Source organism: Apodemus sylvaticus, chromosome 5 (assembly GCF_947179515.1).
Source record: "Apodemus sylvaticus chromosome 5, mApoSyl1.1, whole genome shotgun sequence".
Lineage (NCBI taxonomy): Eukaryota > Metazoa > Chordata > Mammalia > Rodentia > Muridae > Apodemus > Apodemus sylvaticus.
The window spans coordinates 144,219,783-144,241,162 of record NC_067476.1 but is presented as its reverse complement, the minus strand read 5'-3'; the positions used below and the strand labels follow the sequence as shown (position 1 = coordinate 144,241,162).

The window sequence follows — 21,380 nt, the reverse complement described above, 5'->3', positions numbered from 1 at the left end:
CCATCTTATGCTGTGTAGCCAATTCAAGCCAATCCTAGTTTACAGAAGCCCTTGCAAACATATACATATCTATATACATATACACATACATATATGCATATACATACACATCTATATACTAATCCACTGTGGTACCCACTCCTTCACAAAGTGCTCTCTCTCTCTCTCTCTCTCTCTCTCTCTCTCTCTCTCTCTCTCTCTCCCTTTCTCACATCTTATAGCCAAGGATGACCTTGACTTTCTAATCCCCTGACTCCACCTCTGTAAACTTAAAACAAATCAGTACTGCTGTGAGGACTCCTCTCCCTCTCTATCCTTTCCTGGTCCCAGCCTACACAGGGAAGTTACTGAAGCCCAAAGGCAAGATCTTTGTGTGTCCACACTCTTGCATCCAGTATGCAGAAGACAACCTTCCTCTATCAAGACCAGTTCTTGCACGTAATAGGGCCAGGGGCCTGGCCTGGGGCTGTGCAGCCACACAGTGTGTCTTTGCCTCTCTTCCCTGGGTTAAAAGTGAGGTTAATCAGAGTTTTACGTAGGGTCCCATTGAATGACGGTAGAGCATTGCTCTCCACTATAAGCTAAATGAAAAAGCCCAGAGAGGAACACGGGTCCGGGACAAGCCAGGGTGTTCCAAGTGCAGAACAGAGGAGGGGGCACCCTTGTAACATATAAATATGTCACCAAACTGTTGCTGTAGAATATCACGTGATTTCAAAGGGACTATCTGACAGACTAGAGCCTGACACTAACCACCTATCTTTCCTTAAATTCGTAAGTTTTCACCACTATTATGAATTCCCCAAAGCTCCCCCTGCCTTAGGGACCTCCTAGGAGAGCCTTCTGTGTGCGATCATGTCTGGGGGCCTCCCTGGCATGATCTCTTGTGAAACTCAAGCCAGCCCCATGCAGACGAGGGCACAGCAGTAACTACAGCCGACCAACAGGTGTTATTAAAAGGAATTTAATAATCTTAATTAAAAATCCATAACAGCGAATTCTGTCACAGGCCTTGGCAGCTGGAGGAAAGTCCAGAGGCCCAGGCCCCTGGGTGATATGGTCAGACCCCACCTCGGAGGTGTGGAGCTGCTTCAGTACAATATCAAAGATCCATGAGAATATTGTTTTTTAAAAAAGTTTTAAATATATTAGACTCTTTTGATTGCCATTTTTTACACAAAGCTGCTGATACAGTATACAGAGTTTTAACTTTTTTCACATAAAATACATTTTTTTTTCTTAAGTGTTCTCTGTACATCAGTGGCTTCTGGTCTGGTGAATTATTGCGGAGGGCTGGGTGTCTGCAGACTTTTCCTGGGTGTGCAGAGCCAGGACCCGCATGGTGGCATTTGAAGTGCCCATGAGAAGCAGGCCCTCTGGTCAACCAGGGAGAGGTCTCAGGCTTTCTAGAAAAGTGGTGGGTCACTTCAGTGGAGCTGTCGTCCCTGGCCGTATGACCCTTGGCTTCTCTGGGCCCTGGGGAAGAAGGGGATATCACCAGGCTACAAACAGACAGTTCCGACATCACATAAGGATGGCCCCTCTGGAAAATATCTCGGTATACTGCTTTGGGAGAGCAGGTGGGAGATAACACCCAGGACCAGAGAGTATCAAACACAGAACCAAGAGTCTCACATTGTTACAAAGCCAGACTATTAACCCAACCCAGAGGCCATATTTTATTTACTTACTTATTTATTTATTTATTTAATTTATTTTGGGTTTTTTTGTTTTTTGTTTTTTTGAGACAGGGTTTCTCCGTGTAGCCCTGGCTGGCCTGGAACTCAGAAATATGCCACATTCCATGCCTCTGCCTCGTTTGTGCTGGGATTAAAGGTGTGTTCCACTACACCTGGCTGAGGGCCACACTCTGCCAAGCTTTCCAAACATCTAAAAGTTAATCAAACAGTGCAGAAAGGCTTCATTAATGCTGCATATTTGATAAAGAATTATATCCCCCAAGTCTTCAGTAGACCTGGGTTTAGGAGTCATTCCAATTCCCTGAGCTACTGGCCAGAAATTCACAATCTGGTGATAGCTACCAATTTCTAATAGTTTGGGGAACATGAGGTGGGTGCAAGAAACCACAGCTCACAGGGAACTGCAGGGCACCTGGTTTGGAAATAGATGTCTTCAGTAGGAGTGAGCCATCTGGTCAACCTCACCAGGCTTCCCCTAGCCCTTGGATCCACACCTTCCAGGGAGAGGCTGACACACATGGGAATGTTTAATTTGAAGAGAAGTAGTTGTTCTCCCTCCCAACATCCATTGGTGGTGTAGGAGAGAAGACTGTATGATTCATAAGCAAAAACAAGCAGGAGAGGACTGTAAATGTTAGGGATGTATTTGACAGCAAATTGCAAACTTCTGGTTCTTCCAGACACTAACTGGGTTATATTGTTCTCCACATGGATGCTGGCCTGAGGGCTACCTCTGAAGACTCTAGATTGACCAGCATAGTGTCTGCCTGGTACCTGAGATCTAGCCTCTGCACTTAGTGACAAATGCTATTTAGGTGTGGCCAGAAAGCTTTGTCCCAGCTAAAGAGATTCACACTCTAAAAACTGCAGGTGCTGCAGAGAAACGGGACACTGGTCTGGGATGGAGGCACTCTGATTAAAATAATGGCTGAGTCTGGGGATGCCCACAGTCCTCAGGAGATCAAAGTCTTCACTGCCTGGCTAGTCCATTACCTGCCGGAAACTAACAGCAGATCCAGTGTGTCTCAGCACCTCAATAGATCACATGAGTGAACGGGTGGGTGGCCCTGGCTCATGCACTGGAGACTGTTCCTCATTGTGGCTCTCAATATTCCAAAGAGTCACAAAGTGCCCTGGGGACTTGGAGCCTGAACAGGGAACATTTGTTTATCCCTGGTGGAAAACATGAACAAAAGCCCATGAATCCGCACTGTCTGGGACCAGTTCCCATGGAGGAGGCAGCTGAGTTTCCCACCCGTCAGGTAGAGAAACATGGCCCAGGAGGCAGGAAGAAGCTCTGGGTGTGAAGGAGAGACAGCCTGCAAGGCTCGGAGAAGGCAGGAAATGCCTTCATTCTGTGGCCCCTGAGCGAAGAGCTCAGAAACCCTGGGCAGCTGATTCCTAGGAGTATGTGGCTGACTGCCCGCCTTGTGGCTAAAATCATCTCCAGAGGCATTTCTGTGTCTGTCAGAGCTAAATGTTTAAAGCCACAGGTGTGTGTTTTGATCATCTCCTCTTTCGGCAAGATGGGCTACAAAGTATGGCTGAAGCCCCAAGGATTCAAGAAACTGTCTTTAGTCTCTTCTGCTATTCCACCATGCCAGAGTCTGTCTGTCCGGGAGTTGGGGTAGGGGTCACCCACTGTTGCTCACCTCCTTCTGCATCCAGCAGCCTTCTGGGTGCTCTCTGGCCCACACTCCTGGTTCTAATAAAGCATCTGCCCAATCTAGTCAGGTCCCGATTCATCTCTAGTCTACTGAGGTCCTAAAGCCACAGTGGAGACAGAGACCAACACGTGGCAAGCCTAACTACTAAGGATGTGGCACAGGGGGTGGGGCATAAAGAAGTGGGTATCTGTCCCATACATCCGAATGACATAGGGACCCTCTGGGGGGCTCTAAGGAGGTAGGTAGTTTGAGGACAAATAAAAAGAGCACAGAGCAAGGAACAAACTCATAGCTTGCCAGTTACACCAGAGGGTTTTGGTGGAGCCAGTGTGTCGCACTCAAGGTATGGAGCACAATTTCAGTGGGTTTGTGGGAAAGTGTGGTGGCGATGCGGCGCGGGCTTCCTTCCCCAGCATCAAGAGGACAATGGCAGCAAAGCTGCACAGCTGGACTGACGGCCAACTCCAGCCACGCCACGCTCTCCTGAATGCAGCCCAGGACAGTGGCCACGGGCACCTCAGTTTGCAGCTTTGGGCATCACCACTCCAGGAAAAGCAGGCTGGGAGCCTTAAGACCTCCCAGCAAGAGGCGACAAGTGGCGCTTGGCAAACATGTCTTAAGGAAGCATTACAGAAAAGGCAAGGCTTGGAGGGCACGGGCCTGAGCATTCACTCTGCAGACTCAACTGTGTACGAAGGGAGGGTGGAGTGTGAGGAAGCCTCAGCTGCTCAGTGGAGTGGCTCAGGCTGAGAAGGGCTGGGCCAAACCAGCATGAAACCCGCAGAGACCAGCGAGGGTGCTGTGCTATCTCAATGCTAACCTCGGTGTTCTCCGCAATGCGTTCACCTTTTCCCTGGGAGCCCCACCCCCACCCCCACAGAAGCGCCTGATGAAATTCATTTCTCAAATACCAGACAATAAAACCCAACTGTGACACTATCTTGGGAGAAGGCAAATTCAGTTACCTCCCACCTGGAATCTTGGAGCCTCAAAGAACGCTTTTACCAAAAGCAATTTGGAAAATAAAGATGTGCTGTGCCCCACCCAACGCCTGTGCATCCACGGAAGACCAAAGCAAGATTTGGTTTCTCCTAAGCATGGATGGCCAGGCTTCCCAGCTTGACCCTTGAACTGTCCTCTGCCTTCTCAGGAAGGTTGTGGGGAGCAGGCCTGGACACACTAACCTGATCCATATGGATTCCTGGCTTCCCTGAACCCATCGGACTTCTTGTCTCTGCTAGGTGTGATAGTGACCCAGCCTGGTATGACTTCCGAGCTCTGGGTCTCAGCTGAGCAGACCTCTCCCCATGAAAGCCAGTTGGCTGTGGAGCCAAGACTGTCTTGAACTCATTCTTCTGGGGATAACCCATCTCAGCCCCATCTGCTTCCCAAGAGGTCAGTTGTAGCATTCTCACACACTAAATGTAGAGTGTGTGTGTGTGTGTGTGTGTGTGTGCGCGTGTGCGTGTGCGTGTGCGTGTGCGTGTGTGTGTGTGTGTGTGTGTGTGTGTGTATTGTTATTCCTGGTCCTAAGAAGCCTTTACTAAGTAGAGAACTGAGATCCCAAGCCCACCCTTCCCGAATCAGACTGCAGAGCGAGTCGGCCCACTATACATCAGATGCAGGCGTTGAGTGAGGCAAGAAAGCAGTACAGAAGGGAGTGGAGATGCTGCGGGCAGCCGGGCATGAGGTAAGATCAGCATTCCCCCGGAAAGCAGCTCCCACCTCTCCCCGGCTGCCCCGACACCTCCCCAGCCAGGGCTGTTGGACTGGCTTTGGATTCCAGGGGCCCCTCTCTGAGGCAGCCTTCTTCCTCCAGTTCACAGACACTAAGAGATCCGGCAGCAGCCGTGAACTTTCTCCTCCATCTCCTCCATGGGGGCCTTGAACTTCAAGAGCGGGGGATCCCCGCTGGTGACCGTATAATACACCGAGGTGGTCCCGTTGCTGCTGTATGGGGAAGTTCTGCCTCCAATCAAGGGGGCCTTGCCTTCGCTGCTGCTCTCCCCCGACCTGGTCACGCCGCTGCCCAGGTGGGTGCTTAGGAACGGGTGGCTGAGTAGCTTGGCCGCTGCCCTCTGCCTCTTCAGCTCCAGGAGCGTTTGGGGACTCTGCTCCTTGAAGCCGCTCCAGGGTGGGGGGACATCGGCCACGCCGGGGTTGCCATAGGCCATGCTGTAGTCAGGCATCTCGTGCATCTTCCATATGTCCCCATTGGCCAGTGCATACTGGTAGGTGCTGACAGGAGCCCGGAGGCCGTTCTCCACAGGCCCGTCCAGTTCTCCCCGTGAGATCTTGGTAGAGAATTCAGAGAGTAGCACAGGCTTCTCCAGTCTGGGGTTCTGGGGGAGGGGAGGACAGCATCAGTATCGCCCTTCAGCTAGAGGGTGTGTACCTAGCTACCTGAACCTCTGCTGAGGGACTTGAGTGCTGACACCCAGTCTCTGTTTCTCTACTTCCATGTAGCTCTGGGGCATAGGGCTGACAAATGCCCACCCCACCCCCAGGGCTGAAGTAGGACCCCAGACTTGGCTGATGAGCATATTTTATTGCCAGCACCTTGGAAGGAATTCATAGAAATGGAATCAGTGGAACTCAACTTTGCTACTGCAGCTAGGACAACTGGGAGGATGTTTCTAGAAGAACTGCAATTGGTAAAGATGTCGTAAGCTGTGCCCCGGGGAAGCACAGGGTCAAAGGTGCTTTCTCTGCCTGTAATTGAAGCTGACATCAAGGTAGGCTGGACACAGGAAGACTGACCTCATGGTGTATTCTAAACTCCTATTTCCTGCTGGGCCCAGACCTTTTCAGTTAGAAGAGCCAATAAATTCCCCTTTTGTGTGTGTGTGTATGTGTGTGTGTGTGTGTGTGTGTGTGTGTGTAAGTCAGTTTTAGTTAGCCTGCCCTCCAGGCAATTGTAACCCCTCCCCCTCTATTCCCACCACATCTCTACTGCACAATAATAGAGTATCACACCCAGGGATCCTATACACTTCAACGGTCCTTGGATAATAAGAGCTTGAAAGAGAGCTAACGTCCAGAAACTATAAACAAAAGCATAGAAACAGTTGGTATCAGCAAAGATGGAAGCCATTGCAAAGTCACCATGAACAAAGTCATGAGACACATATCTTCAAAAAATCTGGAAAATCATTGACAACACATATGACAAGAAAGAGAATAACTTCCTAAATGTAAAAGAATCAGTTTCAAGGGTTGTAGAGATAGCTCACGCATGGAGGCACAGACCTGTAATCCCAGGATTTAGAAGGCTAAGGCAGGAGGATTATGGGATCAAGACTTGTATTACAGAGGAGCAAAGCTGTGTCTTAACACTAACACACACACACATACACACACACACACACACACACAAGAGGGGGAAGGAGGAGAAGGGTTGAGGGGGAGGGGAAGCAGACAGACACAGGGAGAGGGAGACAAAGACAGACAATGACAGAATATTTCACATACAAAACTGTTTCTGTGAATAGATTTTTCTCCCTTCTCAGCCTTTATATGGCACTGGGTGTTAGAAGTCATCTGTTAAAAGCAATAGAAGTATGTGTAGATTATACATAGATAGCACCCCATTTTACAGGAACTTAAACATCTGAAGATTTTGGTGTCTGAGGAAAGCTAGGTCCTAAAACCAAGTCCCCATGAATATAACTGCAGGTAATGCCACTTTAAAAGGCTACAAATTAGACAACTTCAACTCCACGACCTTCCAAAAAAACTCTGGAAGCATAAGATCATTAACAACACAACACACACACACACACACACACATACACACACACACTCCCCTAAGGGAAAGAAAGTTGCCCTCAGATTCTATTTTGCTGCCATTTTGGTCTGGGGCAGTGAAAGCCCCTTGCATGATATTGTAACAGTGGAGACTACAGACGTCCAACACAGAGTGAAGTCTATTGTGATGTGTCCATCAGTCCTGGCTCATCAGCACATGTAACACACAAATAAACGGCTATGAAATAGAAGCAGAGGGCAATCTTCCACCTATTTAATTATGTATGTTTGTAGGTGTACATGCATATGTGTGCATGTGTACATATGTATGTGTGTGTCTGTATGTGTGTGTGTATTGAGACCCGAGGTTGGTCTGTCTGTCTGTCTGTGTGTATTGAAACCAAAGGTGTGTGTATGTACATGTGTGTGTACATGTGAGACCAGAAGGGTGTGTGTGTGTGTGTGTGTGTTGAGACCAGAGGTCTCTCCTTGAACCTAAAGCTCACCAATTCAGCTATACTGAATAACCAGAAAGCCCCAGGGCCTCTCCTGTCTCCATCTCCTAGCCTTTAGGATTACAGAAATGTGTATCATTGAGTCTCACTTTTTTCTTTTTCTTTTTTTTTTTTTGAGACAGGGTCTCACCATGATGCTCTGGCTATCCTGTAACTCACTATACAGATCAGGCTGGCCTTGAACTCACAGAGATCCACCTGACTGTGCCTTCTTAATGCTGAGATTGAAGGCATGCATCATCACACCTGGTTGGCTTTTTTTTTTCAATGTGTGTGTTGGGAACCACATTCATGTCCTCATATTTGCATGGCAAACACTTGACATCTCCTGAAGCACTCCACTTATTTTTCTATAAACATAAAACTGCTTCAGATCTCAAGGTCTATTACTGAGAGAGGAAAGAGCACATATTCAATATCTGAGTCCAGTGATTTTCTTTGTAACTGTAACTAAATTAGGATAAGGGCTTTTCCCCTGTTGCTGTTGGGGAAGTAGATGCTTTGTGAGTTCAAGATTCAGCCTATCCCTAATCCATCACCACAGCCAGGCTTGAAGAGGTTCCTGGCTGGGGGTGTAACAGATGTCAATGCTAGAGGTGTTGAAGGCCCCTCTGGACCACAATAGCCCAACCTGTGGAATTCAAGAAGCTGCTAAAGTCTTGGACAAGCTCCCAGTCCATCCCTGTGGACTGGGGTAAGCTCACACAGATAAGCATGTGGAGCTACTGGTACTGAGCACTGGATCAACCTAGCTAAGGCTGATGACAAGGAGAAACTAGAGAGGTGGGCATGCCTGTGCAAAACTGATCCGGATGGGAAGCCCTGTGAAGTGGCTGGCTGTAGTTATGCAGTGATGTTGTGGTTAGAGACTAGGAAATAGAATCAGCACAAGGATGTCACTGGAGAGTGCTTCATATGCAGGCAATGAACAATTATCTGGCTCAAAACATTATGAAATTATATTAGATTGGGATGGGCACTGATCTGATGCCTGGGGCCCTTATAAGAAAACCGAGAGGCCAGAAAGATTGCTTGATTGGTAAAGGCCTGCCATGTAAGAGTTAACACTGAGTTTGGACTCCCAGTTTCTACCAAAAGAGATGGGTGTGGCCATTAGTGGACTCCCAGCATCTACTAAAAAGCAGCATGTGGCCATTTGCACCTGCAAGCAGAGACAGGTGGAGCTCACTGGACTAGCTGATCAATGAGCATCAAATTCTATGAGAGACCCAGTCTCAAAAGAAATGGTGGAGAATGACTGAAGGATATACCAGACATTGACCTGTGGCCTCCACAGGCATGAGCGCGCCAGTGTATATGCACACACCTGTAATAACTACACACACACACACACACACACACACACAAATACCCCTTAAATGAAAAGAAATGCACACTCACACACACACACTTGTGTACACACACAGAAGAAGGCTTATGAAGACAGAGACAAAAATTAAAGCCATGCTAGAGGTGAAGGGATCGCCAAACACAGACCTCGCATTCAGAAGCATCAAAAGGAACCAACCCTGTCAGCATCTTTAAACTTCAGACCCACGAGTGTCTGCCATTTTAGCCCCCAGCTTGACCTTCTTCACAACTGAAGAAGATCTCACCATCTTCCAAAACCACCCAGGGCCCCTGGCTGCTGCTGGAGCAGCTTCTCGGAGACTGTCCCACGCCCTGTTACATTTTCCAGAACACCTCCTTGAACCAGATGGCATCTTGAGAAACACCATTCTCAAACCTTACATCCCAGAAACGAAGGTCTCAGCCCTTAGCTCCTAGGGTAACTAATCTGCCAGGCCTCTCTTCTGGAGAACTCAAACCCAGATCTACTGGGGCGCAAAGAAAGCCTAGGGCAGTCTCTCTGTCTCTGCCACTTAGGAGGCCATCCCATGTGAAAAGGTGTCAGTTCTAACTAATGCACCCAAGGATCACTTTCTTAACATTAGCCACCACCATGAGACAGGAGCTAGCTGCTTAAGGGAACTGCCCAGCTTCTTCCTTTCCAATGCTTCCCAGATGAGGAGGGAGGACCAAACCAGGGCCTCTTCTCTTCCCAAGGCAGTGGCCAACACTGAGGCAGGGCAGGAGGTGCCTCACCGGGTCCTTGTTCTCCTGGTCTGTCCTGGTCTCCCTGATGTCTCCATTGTAGGTAGAAGTACGCTGGTCTTCAGCTGCACTCCGCTGCTGCCACAAGATGGCCTCTCCCTCGTATTCTTTCCGGTATAGGTTGGTTCTGTCTGATAGGCTGGCTCGACGCACCACCTTCCTGAGGAGGACAGAGGTGGTGCTGGGAAGTTGTGCCCAGGAGCCACAGGCAGGCATGTGCAGGGGACCCTGGCTGCCTGTCCCACTCACCCACGGCTGCCTGCGCTGGATGTCCTCCGGCTCAGGGACGACTTGTGCCTCAGCTGTGACTTCATGATGACATCATGCTTGTGTTTCAGCTCCAACAGCAGGACCTTGAATTCCTCCTCCTCACACAGGTCTGAGGGAGTACAAGAAACAGCTGCAGAAGGCAGGGCAGGGGCTCCATACCACAGGGGCCACCAGTGTAAACACACCAGAAGCTCTGAGAAGCTTCTGGGGCACAGAGGGAGGGAGGAAAGCAATCCCTGCTTATTTCCTTTGGGGAATGGGAGAATGGGAGACTTGGGCTCCCAACTCCTGAAGTTCCCAGCTAAGACTGAGGGGCTCAGCTGGTAGGTTTTGTCAACTTGACACAAACCTGGGAGTATCTGGGAAGAGGGAATCTCAATTGAGGGACTATCTCTATCAGAGTGCCCTTTGAGCAAATCTATGGGGGGGGGGTCATTTTCTTGATTAACCCTTTCTTTCCCAAGTTGCTTTTGGGTGGTGTTTTATCACAGCAACACAAAAGCTAACTCGGACACATACCCTTGATAGTTTCTGGGAGAGTCAGCAAGTCTCCCTGATCTGAGCATTGGGAGAAAAGAGCAGATCCCTCAAGCAGGAAACGAAGTGATGCTGGGAAATCCCCATTGACTTGTGGGGTTGTTCACCAGTCAATCCACTGAATCCCTCTATCCATCTGTCCATCTACTGGCTAACCTGGTCATCCGTCCACCCATCCCTAGCCCACCCATCTACTTATGTATCCACCCACCTACACATCCATCATCCATCCTTCAATATATCCCACATCACATTTCCTGTCTATCCTATCCACCCATCTATCCATCTATCCATCTATCTATCCATCTATCAATCTATCCATCCATCTATCCATCTATCTATCCATCTATCCATCCATCCATCCATCCATCATCCATCCACCCATCCCCAGCCCACCCATCTACTTATATATCATCCTATACATCCATCATCCATCCTTCAATATATCCCACATCACATTTCCTGTCTATCCTATCCACCCATCTATCCATCTATCCATCTATCTATCCATCTATCCATCCATCCATCCATCATCCATCCATCTATCCATCATTCTAACCATCTATCTATTCTATCTATCTATCTATCTATCTATCTATCTATCTATCTATCTATCTATATCTACCTACCTATCTATGTAGTCACATGTTTAACCAATGTCTACTCACCATCGAAACACTGGTGAGTATGTTCACACAAAGTATTAAGCTGTCTTACCTATTGGCATCTCATCCATGGATGTCCTGGCACTGAGGCTAGCTCCATGGGACACTAACAGCTCTGCCATTGGCATCTGCAACACAGGAAGAAGTTCATGTTCCCCATACTCAGGAATCAGGAAGCCCAGGAGTTAGAGAGAGTGCCCCAGGCTTCTTAGAACGTGACCCAAAGAATGGTGGAGGAAAGGTTCCCAGGGAAGGCCCTGGGCCCTGGAGCTGTGAGAGCATCCTGTCAGATGTGATGGACTTGGTACCTCCTCCCAGCATGCCTGGGTTACTACAAGGAGGAGAAGCATCAGGAGAGTCAGTTATAATTGCTTAGCTATTGGGTGTGTATGGATGGCTGCACAGGCTGAAATCACATCTGGGAAATACTCTAGAGAAGCCGTGCAAGGCAGAAATCAAGGGGGTTTTCTACTGGACAGATTTGATTCTCATCCTGTTAGGATGCAATTGACCACTGTGTCGGCAAGCACCCCTGAGCCTTCTGATCTCCTACATATTCTTTGAAGTCAGTGGCTTAGTGGGTCCTAGATCTCTTGCACCATCTGCCAGTCCAAGGACTTGGTATCAGCAGCTTTGCCTTGTGCCTGGCTACTCTACAGAGGGTGGGAAGTACCTGTCCCCAGAAGGCTGCTGCATGCAGAGGCTCCCAGCCATCCCAGTCCTTCACATCCACACGCACTCCGTGGTCCAGGAGGAGCTCGGCTGCCCGCAGGTATCCATTGGCTCCAGCTATGTGTAGCTGGAAGAGAGGAAAGAAGTCGGAATTCCTAAGATGGCTGGCTCCATAGCATCCTTGAGACCAAAGAATGGGACAAAACTAGGTAGCAACACCAGCCAGGAAGGTTGCAGGGGATTGCTATAAGTGAAGTAAAGAAGTAGAGGGTGAAGAGAGACAGGCTCTCCACCTAGCCCTGAAGAACAGGGCTCAGGGGTCCAAAATGGTCATTTGAAAATGTACCTACTTATTCTTTGACATATCTTTCTTTTACACATGGGATGTGGTTGCTCTGCCTTTGAATGTATATCGGATTGAGTGACTCACTTCTAACCACGAGGATGTTACAAAGTTTTTTGACTGGTCAATAAAGAGCCAGCAGCCAATGGCTGGGCAGGGGACAGAGGCAGGACTTTTAGGATTCCTGGGCAAGAAACACAGGAGAGGGAGAAGGGAGTCGGCCATGAGAGGGGCCTAGGATGGACCGTGCAGTAAAGGAGAAAGAGGGTGAAATGGCCGAAATGTAGGTGCAAAGGGAAAGCAGCCCTATGGGGGGTGGGGTGGGGCTGCCCAGAAGGAAACAGGGCAGCAAAGATAAAATATAAATTTAAAAAGTGTTGCCTCAGGAGTAACAGAGGGGAGTGTGTGCTAGCCGTGGGGAGGTCTGGAAGTGTCCAGGCATTGAGCTAGTTAAGACATATCAGATATAAAGGTTGAGAGTGCATGTCTTTCATTTGTGAATCCAGAGTTCTTGGACCTCTGTAGAGCTGTGCATGCACCTGCCGGGAGCTTAGAGCAGACTTAAAAATTTGCTGCTACATGTTTACTATAAAGAATCTACCCTGTAGGGCTGATCGTCATGCAGCAACAGATAATTGATAAGATTCACACTGCCTATGCTGAGGTTCCAGCTAGTTCATTCATTCATTCATTCATTCAGTCAGTCATTCATTCAGTTAATGAGAAAAGGTCTTATTCTGTAGTCCAACATTGTCTCATCTTGCACCAGTTCTCCCACCTAAGCTTGTACAAGTACTGGGATTACAGGCATGAGCCACCTCTGAGGCTGAGGCCTTAACTCTGCTATTTGGCACCATTCAAGGCTGCCTGTCATGGCTGCCCCCAGAAGACCTCAGTTGTTCCAATTGTTCAATCCCTCAGAACGGAAAGTGCTTAGCACTGCATGGTGGTGGTGAGCATAGAAGCAGGGTATGTCCTGAGAATGAGGGTAGGAGGGAGAAGGAGGTGGGACGAAAGAGAAACCACTGTTCAGCCACAGAGGGGAACAGAAGGGACAGTCTAGAGAGGCCAGCGGAAGACTGGGAACGATCCAGAGGATGGGAAGGGTTTGGAGGGTCTGTGATGGAAGTCACTGGGAAACCTAAGTCAGAGCTCAGGTTAGGATGTGGCCCTGATGGTCACGTGTTTCCTCCATGGAGATGTTGTTCTGAGGTCCTCATGAGGGCAGGCTTTCCTTTTTTTTTAATTTTCAGAATAAATCTATGGTATGATGTCTAATTTATATGCCTGATGCTTGCCAGTTGTGGAGACTAGAATCTGCTGGCCAGCCAGATACCTCAGAGCACGGGACTATAGCAGGTACTTAGCCAGGAAACAAAAAGTATGATCCATCTAGGGATATTGCTAATGAGGAGGAGGGTTGCTGGAGGCAGCAGGGTGGCACTTGTCTGGAGTCCCATCACGTCGAAGGCAGAGGCAAAAGAATCATGGGCTCAATGTCAGATTGGGCTGTATATTAAGACCCTATCTCAAAAATGAATAAATAAGGGCTGAGGATATACTTCAGAAGTACAGCATTTGTCTAATGTACATGAAGAGATACAGAAACAGAGACAGAGATAGAGATAGGAAGGAAATTGTTATCTGTATATACTGTCTTCAGATCATGCTCAACACTTGCTGAATGTCATCCAGTCCTCCCAGCTATCCCGTGAGGAAGACACTATTACTTCCAGTGTCGCAGGATATTTGATCACACTGTGAGCCCTGAGATTATGTTATTTTCTGCAAAAACCTGTTTTGAGTTGTGGCACGGCTCAGCCCTTAGTACATTAATCCCAAACAATGAAGGCAAAGTATATTTGTAGAAATAAGCACTCATGTTTGAAAGGTGATGCCTGATTGAGTGGCAGACAAAGGGACGAATCAGAGAAAGATCTGACAGAATAGAATAGGCCCAACTCTCACAAGAACAGACAGAGGAAGGAGAGGCCACTTAGGAGAGCGATGCAGGGAGGATGGTTGAACAGAGACAGTGTGCAGACAGAGAATGAGCCAGATACAGGTGAGGACAGAACAAGGCAGAGAAGGAGACAGAAATTAGAACAGAGTGCCAGAGTTGGTTTGAGACCAAGCAGAGCAAAAAGTCAGAGGCTGAGAGAGAAGCCAGATTGAATCAGTCAGCTTGGAGAGGAGCTTGAGGTAGAACAGCGGAGTTGAACCAGCCAGCCAGAGTCCAGTATCAACAAGGAAGGGGTGCGCTTACTCAGCAGCAAGTCTCAGAGGCTGAAAACATTCTAGGCCTAGATAGGATTGTACAGAGGCTAGAAGTTTCCAGGAACGCCTAGGTGAGCAGACAGGGGCAGTAAGCCTTGGTTGGAGACAACAATTCCTTCAAGCGAATAAAAGATACTTTTACACTCCAGTTTACTAGAAAGATTTAGCACATGCTTGGGTCAGTGACTGGGGTCATTGTGAAGTCGAAAGCATTTACTATCACTATCTGACCCCATTCTTCAGCCCTGAGCTCAGCAGGAGATCTGAGCTGAGACTTTTCTAACAGTAGTGGACAGGAAGCAGGGGTTAGAGCTCAGGGGTAAGTGAAGGAAGCCCATCAACAAACCTGAGGCTCCAAGTCAGCTCTAGGTGCAGGGAGATCAGCCTATTAGTGCCGAGCCCTATCTACTGAACTAGAACCCCTGGGCTCCCAGATGCCCGTGACCTGCCTAAGCCTAGGACAGTGACCAGACATTGAAGTGGGGGTGGGTCTCCATAGCCCTGTTTCAGTTTCCCGCTTAGAGACAGCAGAGCAGACCCTCCCCAGTACTGAGCTTTCACTGTTGAGGGCCTGAGGACAAGGACAAGATCCTCTCAAGCTGCTGACAGTAAGAGCTGGTTTATAAGGATCGGTGGGGCTAACTAGCTGGCTCTGAGAGAGAGAGAGAGAGAGAGAGAGAGAGAGAGAGAGAGAGAGAGAGAGAGAGAGAGAGAAACAGAGACAGAGACAGAGAGAGAGAGAGAGAGAGACAGAGAAAGAGATGGAGGGAGGGAGGGAAGGAGGGAAGGAGGGAGGGAGGGAGGGAGGGAGGGAGGGAGGGAGGGAGGGAGGAGGGAAGAGGGGGGAAGCTCTGTCCATGTATCTCTACAAGGATTAGTAAAGTCTGTGGCACAGAGGAGGTTCTTCTAATATGTGGTGACTGGAAAGACTGACTGATGGATGGATAAATGGGCAGACACATAGATGAAGGGATGGATGGATGGATGGATGGAGTGATGGAGTGATAGGTAGAATCTGTTACAGTGACCTCAGTGAACGGTGAATGAGAAGGGTCGTGGTTTTAGGGGGTACAGGAGGCATGATACAAAATAAGGCCGTGTCTGTAAGTAGGCAAACGGCAGTCCTTGAGGAGAGGGTAGGCATTGCCATGAAGACAATGCAGGTGGAGGTCAGAGCCAAGCCACAGAGCTCCTGATGCCCTGCCCCAGGTGAGACCGGCTGGACCCCGAGCCTTAATCTTCTACATTCCAGGGGCAGCAGGGGGCCTGGAGCAGGCCTGAGGCCTCAAGTGTAAGGTTCACCTTACCAGGAGGCAGACACAATTCAGCCCCAGAAGCTCTTGGTTCTGGTACTGAACCCACCCTGCTTAGCCCGTCCCCTCACCAGTGTGGCTCCCTGGCCATCTATCCAGTCGAGATCCTGGCCCGCTGCTATCATGCAGTGGATGTCTGAAATCATCTTCTGCTCAGGGGCTGCTCGCATCTCGTTGATCTTCTCCTGCGTGATGCCTGCATGGAGGTGAGAGGTTTACTTAACAGTGTCGCATCTGGGTCCCAGGCAGGGAGGAAGGGGCGCACAGGGAGGGCACAGCTCCTGCTTCCCCCCCCCCCCAGTCGGCCAGTCACCGCAGTGCACAACTATGCCCAAGATCTTTGTCCCCAGGTCTGTTGAACACAAACACTGTGGGTTAACTCACAGTCAAGGCCCAGTCCTTCCTGGCACCTAGTAGGTCTCTTACCACCGTCACTCACTTTATGCCTGGTGTTGTACCTGCTAAGTTGGAGCACCTGCCCGCTCGCCTCCAGTTGCCCCAACTGCTGCTCTGCCTCATTCTTTCGGAGCTGACCTGTGTCACCTCCCCAGGAGGTGCCCACTGGCCAACCTTTTTGTCAAGGGTCTTTTGCTTTCCTTTCTGTCATAAACACACTGTGTTTTCAGCACCATACATAATAGACAATGTATTCTTTTTTTTTTTATAAGAATGACTAAATCAGTGAAGATACTAATTTCAAATAGAAACTTGGAGAAGAGCTTGAAGGACCCAGGAAGACTTTTGCTTTTTGTTTTCTGAGACAGGATCTCACTTTGTAGCCCAGGCTGGCCGCACTCTCAGGACAATTGCCTCTGCCTCCTACATGCTAGAATTAGAGGCATGAGACATTCCGGCCCCAGGGAGACCTGTTATAGCCCAAATCTCTGGCTAACAAGAGTGTGCCTGTTACTGGTGGCTATTGCCTTAAGGAGAGAACACAATGGCCCATTAAAAACAACAACAACAAAAGTAAGCCTCGGGGCCAAGTTCCCTTGGGTAGAATTTGGGACAATCTGTAACTTTGAAGGGATTAAAAAAAGTTACATGCCTATTTCGACTAACCTTTACATAAGTTAGTATTTCCTACCATCAGAACAAGTAGCAGCACCCATGAGCCTATGGCCAGGAGAAACTCAGGGTAAGTTCTTACCACATCATGAAACCCTTGAAAGAATCAATGGCTTCCATGTAAGCACATTTTAAAATATTTTGGTAGCTCTGTTGAAAGATGACCCGGTCAACTTCTGTTAGATTCCAATGGCTTTATAACTTCGTTGTGGAATCCGCAGTTTCACCACGAAAGTTATTTTAAAACTTTCTACAGGAAATTAATAGGGGAAATGCAGGTGCCAGGGAGTAAGGGAGCCAAGTGGTTAGTGACCACAGAGATCTGAAGAGAACGGCGGCGGCAAGAGGACCAGGCAGGACCTCAGGCCACACCTACAGGTCTGGATTTAAGACCTTTTGCACAAGAGGGCACTTTGCAGGCATGCACGCATGCACGCAGGGAGCTGGGCCTGGCAGGTATCACTGTTACATGCACTTCCCTCTAGAGCTCACTAAGAGCCAAGAACAGCCCACATCTTGTTTATCTGGGCCCCTGGCAGCCAGCTGGGCGCCTGGCACTGAGTAGCACCCCCAAATGTTCTTGACTTCTCCCCATGTTCCCAAATGGGGACACGTCTTTATGGTGAGTGTTGACTGAATTGATTGTCACAGCTGACAAACAGGAGAGGAGGCCAGCTGAGGCCGCCCGCGTGTGTGGGTGATAGGGAGAACAATATCTCCCTCCGCACGGCGTGTGCTCCAAGGCCCTCTCATGTCCCTGTCTTTAACCATACAAATGACAATAATAACAAGGACCTGTCCCAGTTATTGGGAGCTGGGCACGAGGCTGGCAGGTACCGAGCCAGCTAGTGTGCTGTTCCCATCCATTGGAGCCATGCTCACAGCAGGACCTCACTGTGCCCATGGCATAACATACTGCTCCCCTTGCCTTGGTACGCCATGCAGGTCTCGATGACATCCAGGGTGGGCTCATCCTCGCAGAGGTCATATGGCATGTTTCCATCAGAGTTGACAGCAAGCAAGTCAGCCCCACTGCAGAGAAAGGGTGGAGTGAGAGCTAAGGAGGGGTGTCTGGGCTGGGCTGGCTGCTCCCGTCATCATCTGGCTTCTCATTCACAGCCCCACTACACTCCCCGGCAGCCATGACCCACCAGGGCGTACCCCCACTAAGTGATGCCCTTCCCTTCCCATCACATATCCCGGGAAGGCAGTGTTTCCGAATCCCAGGGTCGCAGCAGGAAAGCACCAAGGTCTCAGATGAGCCCCATCAGCAGAAAGGTACTTCCAGACAGATGGCAAAGCCCTCTTTCATAACAATAATTGAAATTATATAAACAGGAACAGGACTCTCACCCACTACCTCTTCAAACCAGGCTCGCTGTAAGTCCCTTGCACACACTGTTGTAAGGAGTCTCCCTGGTGGGGAGGGGGCTACTGTGTGGTTCACCTCATTCAAGAGGAGTAGTGACTCAGAAAGGCTCAGTCATGTGTCTCAGGCCACACAGCTTGAATATGATAGGGTCAAGATGCAAACCCAGGTCTCTCATGGGTCAGACATGCCCTATGTTCTGTGTCGTGTGCTATTCCATGTTCTATGCCAACCTTTGCCAGTATGCATATAACCTCCTCTTTGAATCCCTTTACCCAAAGAGCTGACCAAGACATGGGCAGAGCAAAGCCCAGGGGACCCTGGAAGAACTGCCCCCTTCAGACCAATGGTGCCTGTGATGGGTAATCGGATATAACCTAGAAACCACCTGGACAGAGTCTCAATGAAGCGGGGTCTAGATCAGGTTGGCCCGTGGGCATGTCTATGAGGGACTGCCTCAATTGCTTTAATTGACATTGGAAGACTCAGCCCCAAAGTGAGCAGCTTCCACCCTGGGTTTTGGGCCCTGGCCTGTGTAGAGAATGCCAACTCAGAGTGCTGGCCTGGGTTCGAACTCTAAGAGTGCTAAGCAACCTGTGCAGTCCCTTCTCTCTGCCCTTGAGCATTCTGACTAGCTGCTTTGAGTTCCTGCCTTGATTTCCCTCAAGGAGGGACTGTAACCTGGAGGCCACTGCATAGATCCGTTCTCCCCTAAGTTATGTTCTGCCAGAGTATTTATCCGAGCAACGGAGATGAGTGGTACCCAGGTATGGCTGTAGGGCTCTCTAGGGCAGAAATCCTGGATAGCCATGAACACAATATGCAGCTCCATGGATTTTCTCTACCACCCTGAAAAAACTCAGGAGGCTGGAAATGTGTATTTTACACTTGTGCCTCAGGTGGTTCCAATACAGACCAGCAGGAAAGTATATAGAGCTGTCATTTCCCCTGACCTCAGGGACCTCCCCGGAGGCAGCTGATGGGTCTCTGATGCTCTGCCAAGACCTGTTCGATGGTCACCTGCTCTCCATCCCTCATCCCAGAACTTAGATGCTGTCAGTCTCTAGGACCCCAGCCACTGGCCCCCGCCTTCCTAGCCCTCATGCCCAGTGCCTGGCACAGGACCTCAGGATATAAAATGGGTAACTAGGAAGATAATAGAAAAATCCCTTTAAAATTTTAAAAATAGTTATCACAGAGCCCAGCAACCCCACATCTGGGTGTATTTCCAAAGGAGTGGGAAGCAGAGTCTTATCCACAGCACCACTGTGCACCACAGCCAAAGGCTCACAGCAGCCAGCGTCCATCCATGGACCAATGGATAAACCAGCGTCCATTGATGGACCAATGGATACACAGTCTGTCTCTGAGCCCTCTGCAGCATGGATGAACCTTGAGGACATTGTGCTAAGTGCGATAATCCATTCATGAAAAGATAAGCATTGATTGCACTTAAATGAGCTGCTGGTACAGAGGGGGGAGGGGGAGAATAGTAGTCTGGGGGTGAGGGCAGGGTGGGCAAAGACAGCGGTGGGAGGAGTCATCCTGGTCAATAGTTGTGGGCTGTGCAAGGCGAAGTGAGTTTCAGAGATGGATGGTGGTGACATTTTTCAACAAGGGGACAGCATGGGCTGCAACCCCTGAAAATGGCCAGAAGTGTAACGCGTACGCCATTGGCACTGCAGCACAAAAACCACAAAGAAGAGTAAAAGTTGTAAAAGAAAGAGCGTAGAAAAGTTTGAGCGGTCGGGAGTGATGGAGAGAGAGAGAGAGAAAGCAGTAAAGACACAGAGATAGAGAAGGGGAGTTTGAGGGAGGAAGATAGAGCCAAGAAAGTGAGGGTCAGGGAGGAAATGGAGGGAGGTTGGAAGATTGGGAAGGAGGGCAAGGAGAAGGACTAATGCGCATGGAAATGCCACAGGAGGGGCGGGCACGTACTACTGCACGAGGATCTTCACCAGGTTGATGTGCCCGCAGGTGGCCGCAGCGTGCAAGGGCGTCCACAGCTCCTTGTCCTTGGCGTTCACGTTTGCACCGTGGGAGAGCAGCAGCTTGACAATCTCTTCAAAGTTGTCAATGCAGCACTGGGAGGGACATGGAGACAGAGCGAGGTCAGGCGCGGCCATGCCCTGGCGGGACGTATCTCACACACTCCCCACAAGACAGCAGAGCATGAGAGTTTGAACCCAGCTGTACTGCTTCCCCATTGTAAGTTCTGCCCAGAACTTTGAGCAAGGTACTTTACCGCTTAGAGAAGTTAATAATGAGAAAGACAAAAATAGCCTCAGCAAATGACCCAGTCAGCTATAAAGTGTTTTTTATGAGTGTTATCGGGGCTGTATACAATTTGAATGAGCTTTTAAAACCCCAGACAGCTTTCTCTAGGCGACATCTTAAGGGGACTCTTAACTCATCCTTTAGTTCAAGCAGGATTGCTCAGGTGTGTTTGGGGTCTCTGCCCACATCCTCCTTTGGGGTGGCAGTCTCCAAGGTATGGCCCTGCATCCCTGTTTGAGATCTGGGAATGCAAATCTCACAGAAGTCCCCAAGTGATTGAGATTCCTCCCAGTGGGTTCTGGGGGCTCTGGCAAGACACTTCACAGAGATAGCTTGTTTGTTCTAGGACCTGGATGGAGCTGTGGGCATAAGTGGATGAGCCCCAGTTAGGTGGGAGTGTCCAGTCCTGCAGCTCCCCCAAGGGAACAGCGGTTCCAGGGACAGGGAGTGAAAGGTTCACCACGGGACACAGCCTCATCCAGGGACAACAGAGGTGGGGAGGGGGGAGGGGGCCCCCCCTCGGGGTCAGTGGCCGCTCTGCAGGTATATCAAGGGATGTGAGCTCACCCCTGCTGTCCAGATAAGATAGGTTTGGTTTTCAGGGTAACATGAAGGAGTGTGTGTGTGTGTGTGTGTGATGTGCATCCAAGTACACATGGTTGTGCAACGGTACATACCCACATTGAGAGGGACAGAGAGAGGCTATGTTGAAGTCATCTAGTTAAGGGATAGTGTTGGCCTGGCCAACATATATATATATATATATATATATATATATATATATATATATACTCTTATATATATATATATATAAGAGTAGGATGCCAACAGAAAGATCAGGGGCT

The 21,380-nt window shown here is 49.3% G+C and overlaps 1 protein-coding gene across 4 annotated transcripts in view; it reads right to left on the bottom strand.

Annotated features, from left to right (window-relative positions):
- Window positions 1-948: 948 nt before the first annotated feature.
- Window positions 949-21,380, bottom strand: part of Ppp1r16b (protein phosphatase 1 regulatory subunit 16B) — a 98,799-nt gene continuing 78,367 nt past the window's right edge. For 3 of the 4 annotated variants that reach the window (XM_052184163.1, XM_052184162.1, XM_052184164.1), the window contains exons 4-11: window positions 20,197-20,342; window positions 17,818-17,921; window positions 15,893-16,017; window positions 11,890-12,015; window positions 11,269-11,344; window positions 9,994-10,123; window positions 9,736-9,904; window positions 949-5,709 (exon numbers count right to left, since the gene is read on the bottom strand). In XM_052184163.1, the coding sequence (XP_052040123.1) occupies window positions 5,197-5,709; window positions 9,736-9,904; window positions 9,994-10,123; window positions 11,269-11,344; window positions 11,890-12,015; window positions 15,893-16,017; window positions 17,818-17,921; window positions 20,197-20,342 (1,389 nt within the window). In that variant the 3' untranslated portion in view covers window positions 949-5,196. The remainder of the gene's footprint in view (window positions 5,710-9,735; window positions 9,905-9,993; window positions 10,124-11,268; window positions 11,345-11,889; window positions 12,016-15,892; window positions 16,018-17,817; window positions 17,922-20,196; window positions 20,343-21,380) is intronic. The other variant, XM_052184165.1, reaches the window with a different exon arrangement.